Source organism: Oryctolagus cuniculus, chromosome 16 (assembly GCF_964237555.1).
Source record: "Oryctolagus cuniculus chromosome 16, mOryCun1.1, whole genome shotgun sequence".
Taxonomy (NCBI): Eukaryota; Metazoa; Chordata; class Mammalia; order Lagomorpha; family Leporidae; genus Oryctolagus; species Oryctolagus cuniculus.
The window spans coordinates 32,968,784-32,982,359 of NC_091447.1; the positions used below are offsets into that span (position 1 = coordinate 32,968,784).

The following is a 13,576-nucleotide window of genomic DNA, read 5'->3' on the forward strand; positions in this document are numbered from 1 at the left end:
TCAAAGGTAGAGTTACAGACAGTGAGAGGGAGAGACAGAGAGAGGTCCTCCTTCCATTGGTTCACTCCCTAAATGGCCACAATGGCCAGAGCTGCTCCAATCTGAAGCCAGGAGCCAGGAGCTTCCCCCAGTCTCCCACACAGGTGCAGGGGCCCAATCTTCCACTGCCTCCCCAAGCCACAGCAGAGAGCTGGACTGGAAGAGGAGTAGCGAGGACTAGAACTGCTGCCCACACGGGATGCCGGTGCCGCAGGTGGAGGATTAACCAAGTGAGCCACGGTGCCGGCCCCCTAGAGAAGTTTTTTTAGAAAGGTATAAGAGTGGCATGTTTTTGAATTCCTGTACTCAAATACCTAGATACATTTTCTGTTGCTTTTACATGTAAACAACTTCATAAGATAGCAAATTCTTACTTATAAAACATTTTCCCTCACAAATGCTTTTTCAGTGTGTTTTACCATTTGATATTATGGAATACAAACTGAAGTAAGTCATATGTCTCATTGTTCTTAACCTATATTTTAGTCTATAACTTCTATAATTAAAATTTAGCATATATTGAGTTGTAAGATTTTTGTTTTTAACACCAAGAATCTTTTAGATTTCCAGACCCAGAGGTTACATCTTCTTAGGAAAGTTTGCTTCTATAAAGTTTTGTTTATTTTTGTTTCGTCTTCTTTGTGACTCAAGTTTTCCTCCCTTTTCCCAAGAAAAACACAGCTTTAAGGTAGGGACTGCTTTATCTACTCTATGCAAGTTTACTTCAGAGAGTTTGTGGACAAATGGAGTTAAAGGTAAAATGTATTTTGCTGCAAAAAAATAAAATTCATGCATATCAAGGTGTCTTCAAAAAGTTCATGAAAAATTTCTTTTTTTTTTTTTTTGACAGGCAGAGTGGATAGTGAGAGAGAGAGAGAGAGAGAGAGAGACAGACAGACAGAGAGAAAGGTCTTCCTTTGCCGTTGGTTCACCCTCCAATGGCCGCCGCGGCTGGCGCACCTCGCCGATCCAATGGCAGGAGCCAGGTACTCATCCTGGTCTCCCATGGGGTGCAGGGCCCAAGCACTTGGGCCATCCTCCACTGCACTCCCGGGCCACAGCAGAGAGCTGGCCTGGAAGAGGGGCAACCGGGACAGAATCCGGCGCCCTGACCGGGACTAGAACCCGGTGTGCCGGCGCCGCAAGGCGGAGGATTAGCCTAGTGAGCCACGGCGCTGGCCCCATGAAAAATTTCTACATTGGTTTCAAGATTTTTTGCACCAAAAAATTGAATTTCATTTTCCACAAATCTTATGAGATATCCTCATATAATTTGCATTTATTCTCTTTCCACCTCATTGTCACATATTTCTGGAGTTTGATAGTTTTCTCAAGTTTATCCTTTATAATGATCATTTTCTGCGGGGTCTTTTCTCCACTTTCAGTTGCCAATATTGATTTTCAATTTGTAGTTGCATTTGGAGTTTTCTTGCAGTTCTAGTTGGCTTTTTCTCTATTTACATCTTTACCTTCATTGATTGTTTTATCTTCATATTTCCTTTGTCAACGTCATAAAGTTGCTTAGAAAATGTAACTTTTTTAATATAACTTTTCAATATATTTTTTCAGTAGAAAGTAACTTCATAGTGATGATCTTTAATGTCTAAGAACAATATTCACTCTTTAATTAAAGTATGCTTTCAGAACTCTCATTTTCTTTTTTGGGTGGTTTGATTTATGAATCTTCAAATGGCTGGAGAGTGATCCAGGGTCAGGAGGCAGCAGGTGAGTGGAACCTTTGTAGCCTCTTCACTATTTATTTGAGTGGCGTCTCACTCTCAGATACAGACCTGAAGGTCAAGTGTGCCTTCACACACTCCTCTAATTCTCAATGCCTTGCAGGCAACATGAGTCTGCAGAATTGTGATTGGGTGTATATATCCTTTAATGCTTTAGATTGTTTAACTAAATTAGATGCCCAGTTTGGAGCTTTTTGAACAGCATACTTCAGTCTATATTCCTACTCTGGTACTCACTGCTACCATACTTTAGTTCATAAAGCTTTCATCGAGAATGACTAAGCATTTCAGAGAATAGTGCATCCGTGCCTGGCCCTTCTGCTCTCTGTCATGTTTATTCTCTGAGATACAGATCTGAGTGGGTGCACCAATGGAAAAAGAAGAAGCAAAGCAAAACACAGGGCAGAGGCAGGACTCTCTTTTGCTAGCTCAGAAGCTGTGTCACTCAGTGGCAATGGGAGGGTGACTGCTGGAGGGCTTGGGTTAATGCCTCAGGCTTATTGCAGAAAACAGGATTGGGGAGGCCTCAGAGTTTTTCTTACCTTATTTAGTATCACATGATCTATGCTGGATTCCAGAGGGGGAGCATGTGGTGTGCAGTCCAGTCCATGCATACCTATCAGGATGGAATTGTTAGAATCCTTCCCAGATTGTGTCATTGTGGTCTTCTTGCCCTCAGCCTACTTTTTCTAGTCACACTCACTGTTGATCTCAAATTCTCCATTGCTGTCTGTATCCGTGCCCTTTATGTTATGACTTACATTTCCTCCCACCAAGGGATACAGGCTTTTCCTCCATCTCTGGAATCTGGGCTGGCCTTGTGATAGGCTGTGACTCATAGAAAATGGTAGAAGTGACAGTGCACTGGTTCTTAGACCAGACCTCGGGAGCCTCACACACTTCTGTTCTCTCTTTCTCTTCAGCCCCAGCCTCTGACATGAAAGCAAGTCTGAAACAGCCTGCTAGAGGATGAGTGACCACAGGAAGAGAGCCAAGCTTCCCAGATGAAGTCGTCCTGGATCAGCCAGCTCCCAGGAAGCCTGCCAACAGCCCACACAACAAATGAACCCAGCTGAGAGCAGCCTCGCCTGGCCTAGAATAGCCATTTATGGCCAACTTAGAGACTTACAAGAAATAATGCTTCAGTCAAAACAACTAAGTTTTGGGATGGTTTGTTATGCAGCAATAACTAACTGATGCATTACATCTTATCACAGGACTTGTTCAAAGACCCTTGATATAAGTTGGAATGTCTTACTTTCCCAGCAGCAGAAATACACGTTCTGATGTCACTACATCCTGCCCAGTATTTCTGATGACAATCAAGGTAAAACTGACCTCTCAATTTAATTTGCACTGAATTGATTCATTGGTATATTGAAGAGTTTCTCATGTATTTGTTGAAAGTTTTAACTCATCCTTTTTTCTATTTTATTTATGTATTTTATTTGAAAGGCAGAGAGACAAGAGAAACAGACTGAAAGTTAAAAAGATAGGGAGAGGGAAAGAGAGAAAGAGAGAGAGATCTCCCATCTGATGGTTCACTCCTCAAATGCCCAAAAACTGCCAGGGCTGGGCCAGGCCAAAGCCAGGAACTCAGAACTCAATCTGGATTTCCCTTGTGGGTGGGAGGGAACCAACTACTTGAACAATACCTGCTGCTTCCCAGGGTGCCCACCAGCAGGAAGCTGGAGTTAGGAGTGGAACTGGAACTTAAACACTGGCACTGTGATGTAGAATGCAACTTTTTCCTCATGTGGGACACCTTGATTGTGTTACCAGCTCCTGGCTTTGGCCTGACCAATCCCAGCTATTGCCAGCATTTGGGAAGTGAAACAGTAGATGGGAGATCTAAGACTACTTCTTGTCTACCTGACTTTCTCTGCCTCTCAAACAAATAAAATAAATAAGTAAATAAATATTTTTAAAATATCAGCAGGAATTTTGGATAGATATTGACAAACTAATTGTGAAGTATATGCAGCAAAGTAAAGAAGTGAAAATAGGCAAAAACAATTTTGGAGGACTCACACTACTTGATTTCAAATTGGTATAAATCTAGGGGCTCCAGAAGGCACAGTATTGCCTAAAGGATAATCACACAGATCATGGAATAGAACAGAGAATCCGTAGAGTCCACAGAATCCAAGTGACTTCTGAAAAGTTGCAAATCAATTCCATCAGGAAAGGATGGTCTTTTCAACCCATGATATTGGAGGAATTGGGCATTCATATGTAAAAGCAGACAAGTAAACAAGTGAAAAATCCACAATCCATACCTCACATGGAAAAGTAGTTGTGAGACCTACTGGGAGACAAAAATGCAACGCTATAAATGTTGTAAAATGAAATATTAGCATAATTCTTTATAACCTCACTTAATTGAGTATGCTTAGACATGATACCTAAATATGATTCATAAAAGAAAAAGTTGATAAATTAAAGAGGTTGAAAAAATGAGCCACAGACTGGAAGGAAACTTTTTTAAAGATTTATTTATTTATTTGAAAGTTGGAGTTACACAGAGAGAGAAGGAGAGACAGAGAGAGAGAGAGAAAGGGGTCTTTCATCCACTGGTTCACTCCCCAAATGGCCGCAATGGCTGCACCGATCCAAAGCCAGGAGCCAGGAGCTTCTTCTGTGTCTCCCACGTGGGTGCAAGGGCCCAAGGACTTGGGCCATCTTCCACTGCTGTCCCATGCCATAGCAGAGAGCTGGATTGGAAGTGGAGCAGCCGGAACTTGAATTGGTGCCCCTATGGGATGCCAGCACTGTAGACAGTGGCTTTACCTGCTGCGCCATAGCGCCGGCCCCTGGAAGGAAATTTTCAGAAATCATAGGTCTGACAAAGAATGTGTATCTAAAGCACACAAACTACTAAAATGGACAATCTGAAAGCAAACAATCCATTTAAGAATGGGCAAATGCTTTGAACAGATGCTGCAGTAAAAGTTATATACAAATGGAGTAATCACAAAGAGAGATGCCCAGCATCGTTAGTTATTAGGAAAGTGAAAATCAAAACCACGATGGCTCCCTATGCCACTGTACACAGTGCAGTCAGACTGTACCGCAGCCTTCTCTGCCTGACTCCTGACCTTGCTGTGTTAATCTTAGAGACTCTTCGTCTGTGCCCTTCACCTGCCAACTCCCCTGACCCTGTAAGTCTCAACTCAGGCACTGAGAAGCCTGCACCCTCGCTCCAACCCCTCCCCCACTCAGGTCTGGGTTATGGGTTCTTCACCCTGTGATGCTGGGCCCTCCATTTCACTTATCACAGCATTGATCAAATATACAGTGCTTGCTTGTTTAATTAGAGGTTTTAATACCTTCAACTCATATTTTCACAAAATCAGCATCCGTCTTCTTCAAGGCTGTAGCCTCAGAGGTTAGCATATTTGAGTAGTTGTTGAGTGAATGAATAAAATCATATCAGAAAAGCCCTCTGCTGCTTCATGGAACCTCAGCCTGTGTGTGAGCCCAAGATTTCACAAGGTCTCTCAAGTTGCCAGGAGAGTTGCCACCACTCCATAGCCATTTGCACATTAGTTCCCCTTAAACAACAACAACAAAAAATCTCTTTTCCTTCACCAGAGGAAGGCCCGGCTTCTTAGGCAACTTGCTTAGCTGACCAAAGTTGAGTTGTTATCCTAAGCCACAGGACCTAAGGTGTCCCAATCTGGTATTACCAGCTACAGTTCGTCCTGGGAGAGAGAGGGTGTCGGGCACAACACCCTGAGCACAGCTTCGTTTCCCTCCCTGACTTGTAAGACATCCCTTCCGACTCAGTGAGCCTCTGAAGGCGAGGCCTCTGCTCCGTTCAAGGCATGGTTTTCTAGCTGTGCAGACAGACGGGGGATGTGTTCGTGCCCTTGTCTGCACATGGCCTGAGGTGAGCAGGCATGCTCGTGCCTCCCTGGGTTACAGAGCCCCGAGTTCCAGAAGCCTGCCACAGGATCATCAGACAGGTGTTCGCATTAGCTTCTCAAAACGCCTTCATCATCCTGTGCTCTTGTGTAAGGCTAGTGTCGTCGGGGCCTTCTTGTATTCCTACTGGAGTTTTGAGTATGTTAGAAACTTAATAGACATGACTGCTGAAAGCCTGGCTTTACAATTCCTGACGTCTTTTCCTTTCTCCACCAAGGTTTCTTTTCTGATTAAGGTTAGGGCAGATGAGGGGAGCCAACTCTAGACCCAAGGTTCTCTGCTTTGTAGAGAGATGAAATTACAGAACCGCGGAGCCTTGTTTTCCTCCCTCTGTTAACAGGATGACGTTGTGCAGACTGCAGAGGGATGGGCAGGAATAAAAAGAGAACAGCCTGTCCGTTGCAGTTGCACCTGGTTGGTAGAAGATGCTTTAAAGAAGTTTCTTTTATCTGTTCAATATGTTCAGCTGGGAAACTTCATGTACTTCAAGAGAAACTAGCCAGGGGAACATAAAGCACGCCTCATAGTTGTTCCATCAGTAACCTCTATGAGAGATGTTGACTTGTGAAGTCAGCTATATGATGGATAGCACAGATAGAACATACCTCTGAGCCGAGCTGCATTGCTGAAAATAATGTGGTGAACGTCCTGGCAATTGAGGTAAAGACTTATCCTTTATTGTGCTTTGGTGATACTGTGCTAATTTAGAGACCATGGATGATGGTTTATGCAGGAATCTCTGGTTGAAAACATCACACGGTTGGATGATGTTGCTGTTTATTGCTGTATTCTATCCCAGTCTATTCTTGGAGGGTTTTCTTCATCCAGGAGTTGATGCTAATTGAAACATAAACTCTCCCAGAGGAAGGTGAGACTGGCTTTCAGGTGTGGATCCTTAGCAGATTTTCTGAAAAGTGGTCAGCATTGAGCTCATCTGACCAGAGCTGACTGCTTGTTATCAGGCAAAGGGAAAGGCCTGGGCATGTGCAGGATGGGGCACAGCTGGTGAGGTTGCCTTTGCATCACCGAAGTTTCCACTGCTGGAAAGTTCTCATGGTGAGAGAGAAATCAGTGCCAAAAGATGTGTGTCAGTGACATGAGCACTGCTGAGAAGTTGCCCCCCAAACAGTGCGGGCGGGAGAGAAAGGAGACGGTTTGAGAAGGTCTGTGTTCACATCTTCAGTAAGGAGTTCTGCAGTCACGGTCAGTCCTTTGTTTACTCTAGAAGGGCTCTGGGTTTGGAGAATGGAAAAGAAAACTTTTCGGGATGTAGGAGTTGCTGGGCAGGAGAATGGGAAGCAGTCAGTAAGCATTGTGCAGGATGCACTTAGAATCACAGATGATGGGGGTGAAGTGCTCCAAACCTCTCTGTCTTACCTGAACACACAAAAGCCAAGTCTCAACGAAACACCCATAGATCGCACACAGGGAGCAGCCAGCAACCTACAGCGACCACTTCTCTTTGCACCTCAGTTGGCTGTACAAGGAGAGGTTTTGACTGTGCTCTTTTCCAGTTTTAGCATTCTTACCCTGTGTGCCTTTTAATGCAAAACCTGGAATTTTTATTGGTTTTGCCCAACAATAGCTATTCTGGGGTAATCTTCATCTATTGCATTTAAAATTATGATGGTTGTTCTGTGTGCTGGTTGTGCAAATACAGAGGGGTGTCCTGAAATGTGTCTGAGTGTTCAAAACTGTAATTGAGAGGTGAGGAAAGTGTGTACCACAGAGGCCAGGAACACCTGTCACATGTACCTTCCCAGGGTGTCTGGTGTCTGCACAGACACAAAAGGGTCGGTGAGTCTGGGCTGGCGCCGGATTCGCCTTGTGCTCGTGCTGGGTGGCGGAAGGCTGGGCGGGCGGTAACAAGAATCAATATATATTTACGGCGCGGGCGGGGGTGCGCGGAGCCGCAGGGCGGGGCAGCGCTAATGAGAGCGAGCCCGGCTCGTGGTTGGTTCGGGAGCGTGGTACCCACAGAGGAGCAGGCAAGGAGGGAGGGATGCAGGCGGGAGGATAAAGCAATGAAGTGTGCTGCGTTGCCGCTCGTCAGGCACCGAGGTGGGAGCCGCAACCCAGTGCGTCTCTGACCCAGCCGGGCCCCTCCTGGCTCGCACACTCCCTGAGCCGGGCGCGCCGCTCCGCCTCGGTGGTGGCCGTGGCAGCCGCTAGCTCCGGACGCACGGCAGCAGCCAGAGCTCGGCGAGAGCCGGCTGGCGCCAGGGTCCCCCCCAGCAGGTTCCAGGTGCCCGGCCCCTATGCAGGGCACGTGCGCCCGCCGGCTCCAACCTGCGCGCTGACGGGAGCATGATCTGTGCCCAGGCCGGGGCTGCCAAGGTAAGCAGGCGCCGTGCGCTGACTCTGCCTGCCCCTCTGCACCCCTGGCCCTGCTCTGGGCGGCTTCCTCGCGGCTCCCGAGGCCGCGGCGGCGCCCTCCCTCCCAGGGGCCGGGATCCACCCTCCTTTCCACCTTCTCGCTTCTCCCGCGAGGTTCAATTGTGAGCGTGGGGCGCGCCGCCGCCCAGGCCGGGCTGGCATCCCGGGGTGGCGACCCCGGCTTGGGTATAGCAGGCGCACCGGGCCCTCCTTCGGGGCACGGAGAGAAACAAAGAAGCCCCCAAGCGGGTTCGCAGCGCCTCCCCCGCCTCTCGGCGCCCTCCCAGTGGCGAGGAGGTGTCAGGGGAGGGGGCGGAGAGACCTACGTAATCCCCCTTCCCAGCCCACACCCACCCCTTGTGAACCGGAGCTCAGCGTTTGCGCTTCGCCCTGGGTTCGCTTTTGGACAATTGTGTCCCACGCAGTGCCTACGGTCGACGGAGCGAGCGCTCAGAGCCTCCGCACGAGCTCGCCGGTGCTCGCCCGGGGGCGCCGGCCAACTCCGGTGCTGTCTCCCTTGGGTGGTGGCAGGCGGGGCGGATGCGCGCCCAGCCCCTCCCTGTCCCCAGCGGACCGCGCTGCGCCGCTCACACGGGCCTGCCACCTGAGTTTTAGCGGGAGCGGCCCGTCATGTCGCCCACAGTATTGCGTCCTGCACACAGACAGGGAGGGAGGCGCTGGGCGCAACGCGTCTGGTCCGTTTATGGCTGGAGGTGCGCTTCCTCCTGTCCCTACACTCCCCGGCCGCGACAATGCAGCAAAATCCTAGGGCTCAAAACGCACCCAGCCCCCGCGCCAGGGCACTCTGACTGCGCGGCTGCTTTGACGGCCCGGCCCCTTGGCCGATCTGGGCAGTGTGGATGCGTGGTCTGTGTATCTCGCACATCGCGGCTGGGCACCATAACTTCTTCACTGGCGAATTTCGGCGCGTGGGGAGGAACTGGCAGGGACGCAGGCTGCAGAGATGCCCGGCCTGCTGTGGTTCCGGGCACTGCGCGCCTCCGTCTGCATTGGGCTGACACCAGATAGCAGGTTGGGGTTCTCCTAGCCGCCCCAGGTATCATTTGACATTGCTGTAGTTAGTGCTCACTTCTCCTGGGATCTGCAGTGGTGCAATTCTCCCCTTGTTTTGGTTTTGTTTTTCTTTCGGTTTTTTTCCCCCCTCTTTCCCTTTGAAAAGATAACAGTGCCGTGTTCGGCAGAAATGGATACAGAAAGAGCAGCGTAGCTCAAAAATTAAGGGTGGCATCCTCTCTTTTTTTCCTGGGATCTAAACCGGCAGCTGCCCACCCCGGCGGTGTTGTGGTCCAGGGCTTCTCAAAGCAGGTGGCCAGATCTGCGCCTCTCGTCAGCGGGCTCCCTCCGGCTGTGGCTATTACGGTAATTCATTCTAGGTTGGGGATTCATTTTGGAAATGTGTGTTTTCCACTAAGAAGGGATTAGAGTATGAATGCCTGTGTCTGTTTGGTCGAGAAATAGATTGTGGTCCAGTTCCCTGTGGCCTGTTCGCTCTGTATGCTACCTCCGCGGGAATGTGGCATTGGGGAAAGGAAGCTGGTTAATTCCTAGACCTCCAGGCAAATTGGATTTGGGGATGTTTCATTCCAAAAGCCACGCTCTCACTGATTCTCTTCTGGAATCCCAGTCTGCTGCTGGTGTCCCCTTTGCAGAAAGAATGACAGCTCTCTTTTTGTGAGAGGTGGTGGTTTTTTCCTGAAGGCAGATTGCGGAAGTTTGGTCAGGTTGTTACATTATTGACTTGGTAAAGGCGCCCAGGCGCTGAGAGCGGGAACAGCTTCCCAAGCATCGTTAGGACTGCAGCCGGTGTTATTTGTGTATGTGGTAGCTCTGGGCCCGATTCCTGTAACACCCTTGCCTTTCGCAGAAGGATGCATTCAAAGATCACTTTAAGCTTTACCCTCAATGATGCTTGTTTCAGACAGGACTTTCCTTTATACAGGAAACATTAAAAGACCACACGTCATCACCAGTAGAAAAGCTACAGCCTTGTTCCTTACCTTTAAAGTTGGACCAGCTGACTTCTGTGGAGCCTTCTAGCTCCGTCATTCTACCATCACGTATAGAGAGTACGAAAATTGATCCACCTTAGGGAAGGCAAATAATTATAGCCCAAACCACATAAGTGAGCCACGGATTGACTACAGAATTTATGGGTTATTTTTACCCCAGTCTCTGCATTTCTCCCATAAATGAAATTAGCCAGCAAATCAAACAGGTCATTTTTTGGGTCCAAAATGTTTGGTGAGAGGTTGGGGAGCACAGAAGAATGCTGTATTGATTGAATAACAGGTTTTCCTCTACTTGTGGATTTAGTTTTCATTCCAACTCTGCTCTGGATAACCGGGAACTACCTTATTTCCAATGATTGATGTTTGATTGTTTGTTTCTAATGGAAGACTTTAGATGGCTGTTGCATCCTACGCAGTAATTGGCAACAGCTCCAGACTTTCCCTGATACAATTTGGTATTGCTCATAAAACTTGCTGCCACTGTTGCTTGTTATCAAAATGAGCAAGGCAATGAGTGTTCTCAATAGGCTAGTGAAGCGTTCTCATGTACTCATAGTAATTTTGACAATTTAGGGATAGTTGAGCTTTTGGTCATTGATTCATGCTTAGCTACACAAGTTTCCCCAGTTGTGTACTCTTTAATTTTTAGTTTTTGAAATTACAATCAAAATAACACCCGGTACTTGTTTGGCCCAAGCACTGTTATCCTAGAAGAGCGGTCCCTGCCAGGCATAATTAACCAGTTCCCCCCTCTCTCCCATAGCCTTTTTCTCATCCAGCCAAGGCAGCACTTAGCATACTGCAGCTACTGAGTGGTGAAAGGGCCACCACCTTATTTAAACTTCTGTGTTCTCCCTACCACTCGTCTCTCCAGCACCCAGCCTTTTGCCTGGAACATGGTCTGTTCTCAGGAGTGTTTACTGAGTGCATTGCAGACCATAAAAATGCCCCCTACTCATGTAGGTAGGAGGCAGGTAGGGATTCTGTGGTCTGTGAGTCAGCTGGAAGAACAAGAAAGGTTATGTAAGATGCTACAGGGAAACAGTGAGCCAGGACTCACATCCAGGCCTTCCACCACCCTCCTCTGAGAGGGGCTCTACTCACCCGTGGCACGGTCCGGGGAGGGGGTGGCATGCAGAAAGCAAGCAGAGATGGTGGAAGTTTGGGCCGTTTTTAACTGGAATCATCTGGATTACCTATTTTAACTGGAATCATCGGGATTACCTATTTTGACAGACTCTATCTGCTTACTGTTATGTCCTGTGCTGTAGTGGCTTTAGAAGGAAACTTGTTTGGCTCAGGTACCCTTTTATCCTGCCCTTAAACAGAAAAGGTGAGCACCCTCCTGCCCACCTTCTCTCCAGATCCGAATTCCACCGCCAAGAGCTTACGGAAATGGACTTGTGTAGGGAATGCCACAGACTGACCCATATTTGTTCAAATCACAATCGGCCACTGTAAGATGTGAGTCTGAGATGACCCAGCAGGCAGAGCAGACACCATGATTCTCGGGCCAGCCTCGCTGAGTCTCCTGATAGGCAGATTTCTAAACTAGCAGACCTCGGGACCCGGCTTCTCTGCCATGTATCTGCACAGGATACCATTAGGAAACCAGGAAGTTCAACACACAAGTCCTGTCTGTAATGCAGCCCGGGGCACAATTGATGTTTGTGCATTTTTAGAGAAAACAGTGTGGAATGTTCTATGTGACTGACTTTAAGTCATGTTTTCTTTCCGAGGTTTAGTTTCTCTTTAGAAGTAAGAAGTTCAAAAGAAAATCACTTCTGACACCATGATTCTGTGATTTTTTATTTTTGCTAGTTTATTTCATTGAATTAATTGGAGGGTAAACATTATTAATGACAATTTAACTTTGCAATATATGTGGTATAAACACTTATGGCCCTGTGGGTTATCTAGTAACCTTGCCCAGTCCTTTGTTAACACTGTTCTCCACAAATGTGTGTAGTAATTTTCAATTACAAAATCTACATTAAAGGAAAGGGTTTTATGACATTTCTTGTTTTCAGAGAGTAGTACAGTGGTAAAAATTGTACAATTTCTTAAATGTACAAAGTACTTAGAATTTTAAGGTTGAATAGTCAGGATACCAAGACCATAGCAAAGCGTTTTTATTCCCATTAGGGGTGTGTTTCAGAACTGAAAGCATTCTTGCAGTCCTAAGTGTTCCTTAAGTTTCATCCAGAAATTTCCCTTTTCAATGTCTCTCCAATTTCTCACTTTTGTCCCCTCCCCCTCACTTCTCTAGGCCATGCGACTTCTTTTAATGTCTCTGCCTCCATAAAGCAAGTGCCTGCAGTACACGGTCACCTACCCTACCTAGCCCCACCACAGGCAGGAGTCAGTCCTCCTCCTTGTCTCAGTCTTCTCTGTGTTCTAAGGTTTATTCACTGTATTGCTTTTCCTAGTATAAAAAGCTACTATGAGGGATAGAGGCAGTTCAAGTGTTCTGATGACTTTGTGCTGCACATAGATTTTTCGAGGACTTTCTGAGTAACATTTGAAGCTAACATACTACACTTTGGAGTCGTAAAGCCTCTTTAAGTACTTTAGGAAAGAAAGCGGAATACTGATGATTTTATCTGCCCATTCCGTGATGTTCAGATGTGGGGGAGATTGGTGCGTGGTGATTGTGTTCTGTGATCAGGACACTGTAGGGAAAATGAGTAGTGGATGCAAGATGACAACAATGCCACTACTTACTGGCAAAATATCACAGAAACCACTAGACTCCCAGGTCATCTAGATTTCCATAGCAACAAGTCATGTGCACTGTTCACATTATTGGTTCAGAACCCATTCTTTTGCTGTTTTATTTGTACTATGCTTCATGCGCATAGAGGACTAAACAATAAGGATGTAGTGTACAGATGAGCTCTTCTGGTGTTGTCAAGCATCTATTGCATGTGATATTTTGGGGAGAATTCAGTGGATGGAATTTAAGCTGGCTTTGGGGGGTGGGAGAGCTGGATGCCATCTGTGCCCATGATGACGAATGCTCGCATGGAGACTTCATTCGGGGTCCCTTTTATATACTTAGCAGAGCAGATTTTCTATTTCACACTTTCTAGATATATTTGTATTGCACAGATGTCAGGGAAATATCATGTGTGTGAAAGGAAAAAAAAAAAAACAAAATTCACATCCATGGCAAGGGATTGTAATTCAATCACTTTGTCCTTAAAGTGACACCCATGTGACTTGCACAAATGTTCCCTGCTTTTGCTTTCGGGGTTTAAGTCAGAGCAGTTTGAGAAACTGAAATCTCAATCTTATAGATGATTCAAAGTCAGATATTCAGGTTAAGGAAAAAAATACCAAGATAAGGAGACAAGAATTAAATGTACAAAAACCTTGCTTTAGTGTTGTCAGTATCACAGCTGATGGAGCCCGTCAGTGATTTGTTGTTTTCTTTCATGTAGAAAAAACCCCAGGACATGATGC

The 13,576-nt window shown here is 46.8% G+C and overlaps 1 protein-coding gene across 5 annotated transcripts in view; it reads left to right on the forward strand.

Annotated features, from left to right (window-relative positions):
- Positions 1-7,636: 7,636 nt before the first annotated feature.
- HECW1 (HECT, C2 and WW domain containing E3 ubiquitin protein ligase 1) overlaps positions 7,637-13,576 on the forward strand; it is a 407,022-nt gene continuing 401,082 nt past the window's right edge. For 2 of the 5 annotated variants that reach the window (XM_051852912.2, XM_051852914.2), the window contains exon 1: positions 7,637-8,042. In XM_051852912.2, coding sequence (XP_051708872.1) covers positions 8,013-8,042 — 30 coding nt within the window. In that variant the 5' untranslated portion in view covers positions 7,637-8,012. Of the gene's footprint in view, positions 8,043-8,082; positions 9,462-13,576 lie in introns of those variants that run through there. The other 3 variants (XM_051852913.2, XM_051852915.2, XM_051852918.2) reach the window with 3 other exon arrangements.